The sequence below is a fragment of the Saccostrea echinata genome, unplaced genomic scaffold (assembly GCF_033153115.1).
Source record: "Saccostrea echinata isolate AGI-Se365-2 ecotype Australia unplaced genomic scaffold, CSIRO_AGI_Sech_v1 ptg000027l, whole genome shotgun sequence".
Classification (NCBI taxonomy): Eukaryota; Metazoa; Mollusca; class Bivalvia; order Ostreida; family Ostreidae; genus Saccostrea; species Saccostrea echinata.
In genome coordinates, this window is record NW_026889776.1 from 917,501 (window position 1) to 921,032 (window position 3,532).

The 3,532-nt window shown below is 31.7% G+C and overlaps 1 protein-coding gene across 1 annotated transcript in view; it reads left to right on the forward strand.

Annotated features, from left to right (window-relative positions):
* LOC133193089 (uncharacterized) overlaps positions 1 to 1,846 on the forward strand; it is a 185,423-nt gene extending 183,577 nt beyond the window's left edge. Inside the window, exon 11 of the mRNA XM_061329063.1 lies at positions 1,668 to 1,846. Coding sequence (XP_061185047.1) covers positions 1,668 to 1,808 — 141 coding nt within the window. The 3' untranslated portion in view covers positions 1,809 to 1,846. The remainder of the gene's footprint in view (positions 1 to 1,667) is intronic.
* Positions 1,847 to 3,532: the final 1,686 nt, after the last annotated feature.

A 3,532-nucleotide genomic window follows, 5' to 3' on the forward strand; every position in this document is an offset into this window, starting at 1 on the left:
CAGCCAATTTTTAAAGCTATTTTCCGATATTTAATATAGAGCGCAACCTCTGATCTAAAATATGCAACTTTTAAATGATGGAACTATTTCTGAGGATTACTAAACATCTTTTATTTTTTAGATCAGAGGGTGCGCTCATATTATTTCTCTTCTGTGAAAGCACTCAAATATACTTGTTTCCTTAAAATTAAAGAACATTGCAATTCCATGAAGCCTGTTTTCCAAGACCTTGGCTTTAAGGAGAAAATTTTTAATAGGAAATGAAAGCACTAAGTCTCTACTTCATCTTGATGTTTAAAATGGAACATAAAATGTTAGTCAAAAGATTAGTATATCTACAGTGCCATTTAATGCATAAAGTGAATATAGCTCTTTAAGAAAAAATATTTTGTTAACAAATTTGAACTAATTGAACCGTAAATATGTTCATTTTTCAATTGATTTAAACAATATTTTATTATATTTACATTTCCAATAGATTTCCTCTATGATCCTTTATAAAATAGAATACAGTTCATTTTCTCATGAACTACCATGAATGGGCATGAATATCTCCATTGTTACATCATAATACCTTACTTGACATCAAAACTATAGTGCAAACTGTTTTGCTTTAAAAATGACAGTTGAATGGCGTTATTTGTGGCAAATCATCAGAAAAATAATGTCAATATAAGAAATGAATTTAATTTTTGAAAATTCATGAGGTACATGAACTACAACGCTTCACGCCGGCATATTTATCATGAAGCGCTAACGCGCTTCATGAAATATGCCGGCGTGAAGCGTCGTAGTTCATGTCCTCATGAATCTTCAAAAATGAAATTCATTTCTTAAATGAATTTAAACTAAAAGGATTGGACAGCAAGTACTCCTTAAAAAAGGCCTCTCCAAGATTATTTAATTTACAAGGAATGGGATTTCATTGCAGCTTTTTCCATTGTAAATAACTCTACAGGCACTTTATCAATGCTCCGTAGGATAATGTGATTGAAACAAATCCCAGTGTCATATAAGGTAGACTGTAGGCAGCTTTTAGAAGAAAAAAAACAAGATGTATTTTAGAAACAGTGATGCACCCATATGGTAAATCATGGCCAAAGTTAAAGATTTTCAAGAGTGGTCAAACACCAGTGCCAAAGCAATGGAGTCAAAACGGTTTGACCCGAAGAAAGTTCTTGTCATATGAAATACATATGTGACATATGAAATCCCTAGCAGCAAACCTTTCAAATGCTATGACCAAGGTTAAGGCTTTTAAAGTAGGTCAAACTCCAAGGCCAAGGTAGTGAGGCAAAAATTCTTGATGCATAAACAAAGGTCTTGTCACACGGAATACATGAGGAATTTAAAAGCTATAGCAACAACTGCTAAGAAAGTATGGGGGAATATGGCTAAAGTCAAAGGTTTTTTTTTTTTGTTTTGTTTTTTTTTTTTAAAGGTCAAACTCCAAGGTCAAATTCGTGAGTTCCAAAAATATTTCTATCCAAAGAAAGGCTTTATGACAAGGAATACACATGTATGACATGGAAGCCCTACTTCCAATCGTTCAAAAATTATGTCAAGGTTAAACATGCATACAGACAGACAGACAAAGGGACATACTAAAAACTGTATCTTCAATTACGGATGCAAAAAACTTAAACCTATTTCTCTCTCTGTCTTAGAATCAAGATGGATTGCTTTACGTAGAAGTACAATTTGATCCGGAAAAACAGCTAGGAAAACCTGTAATTCACGGAGAAGATGAAAAAACGGATTACGCAACAGTCGAGTTTTCAACTCCTGATTCACGTTCAGCACCCTGAAATGAAAAAAAGTCCAATTATTAGATGCAGTTTATGTATAATCCATTTGAATGTTTTCTTTTATATATGCTGCAGTGGCTTTTAGCTTGTTTCTTTTATGATTGTATTTACATTTTGATTTGATCCAGGTAAACTGTAATTCACGAAGAAAATCAAAAAAGAAACAAAAAAAACGGATTGTGCGACAGTTGAGTTTTATACTCCTGATTCACCTTCTTGTGTGATGCTTTTTTATTGTATTCATTTGCTTATTTTAATGATAATATTTACAATTTACATTGATTCATTTACATTGCATTGAAGACTGTTATTTTCTTAACTAGTTACAGTTTAATGTATTTTTGCATTCTAATATTTTTTTTATTTAGATTCTGTCTATCTATTGAAGAAATAACTTGGGAATTAAAAATAAGTTTGGAACATACAAAAATAGAAAACAAACACAGTGGTTGAAAAGCAAAAGACAGCATTGCTTCCTATTCTACACATTACACTTCTCCATACCACATCAAATGTAAATGCGCGCGATTTTTGTCAAGCTCAAAAAAGTTTCAGATTTTCACAGATTTCAGTAATAAATTTAACAAAAGAATAAAGGAACCATTGTCTAGTTTGTTTGGTGTACGTACCAGTGCAGCAACGATAGTTGGAAACGTGGGATAATTTTGCATAACGGGCTCTTCGCTCCTTATGCATAAATTATCCCACGTTTTCAAATGTCTCGTTGATGTCCATGGAATACCAAACAAACTAGACAGTGATTCCTTATACTTACATTTATATTTGAAATGAAAATGTAAATTTAATAAAAAAATGCTGTCTATTAGAATACACAAGGCATTCCATGTTAATTTCCATAGTCCCTGTCATTGACGTTAGACACAAAAAGCCGCGAGAGATTGACATGCATATTAGGACTTGACCGTTTACTTAGTAAAGTTTACATTCAGTTGTAAATATCGAGAAATCAATACACTTAACTGTCAAAGAATTTTCGCAGAAAAAAAAACAGTGGGAAATATGAAAATGATGGAAAAAATAGGAGAATGGTTATTGGAAGTGGAATATAATCACAATGTTTTTATTATTATTATTATTATTATTATTTGGCGTTGAAATAGTTCTCCGTCTCAAAATAAGACAAAATGTTTTTGGAAAAGCTGATTGGATTGGGTTTGCATTCAATTACGCTAAAACCATGCAGGATGTTTTGCTTGTTTGTTTGTTCAAATTTCATTTCAATATATATTTTGCCTTACAATATCATCACAGAGCGGGATTACATAAAATCTTACCTTTTAAAAAAGTGAAACGTCCGAGAGAGAGAGAGAGAGAGAGAGAGAGAGAGAGAGAGAGAGAGAAAGATTTGTCATTTTCTTCTTTGAATTTTTATCCCCCTCTCCGCCCACCCACAAACGTTCATATACGGTCAAAATCACTGAATGTCTTTTTTGAAGAAAACGAAAATTACAATTTAATTACAACGTAAAATATGTTTCTTAGAGAAGCGGATTCGAAAGATCTAATTGTAAGCAGATTGTAAAAATAAAGCCGAAAACCGATTTTAATTAAGTTAAATGGCTTATCAATTCATAAGACTAAATTGAAAAATTTCCACAATTTCATAATTTAAAAATACCGGTAATAGTTAAAAGCATAATTAAGTCAAAAAGTTATATATTATGAAAGATGTACACAGTTAAGATTAAGAAATCTAGTCATAT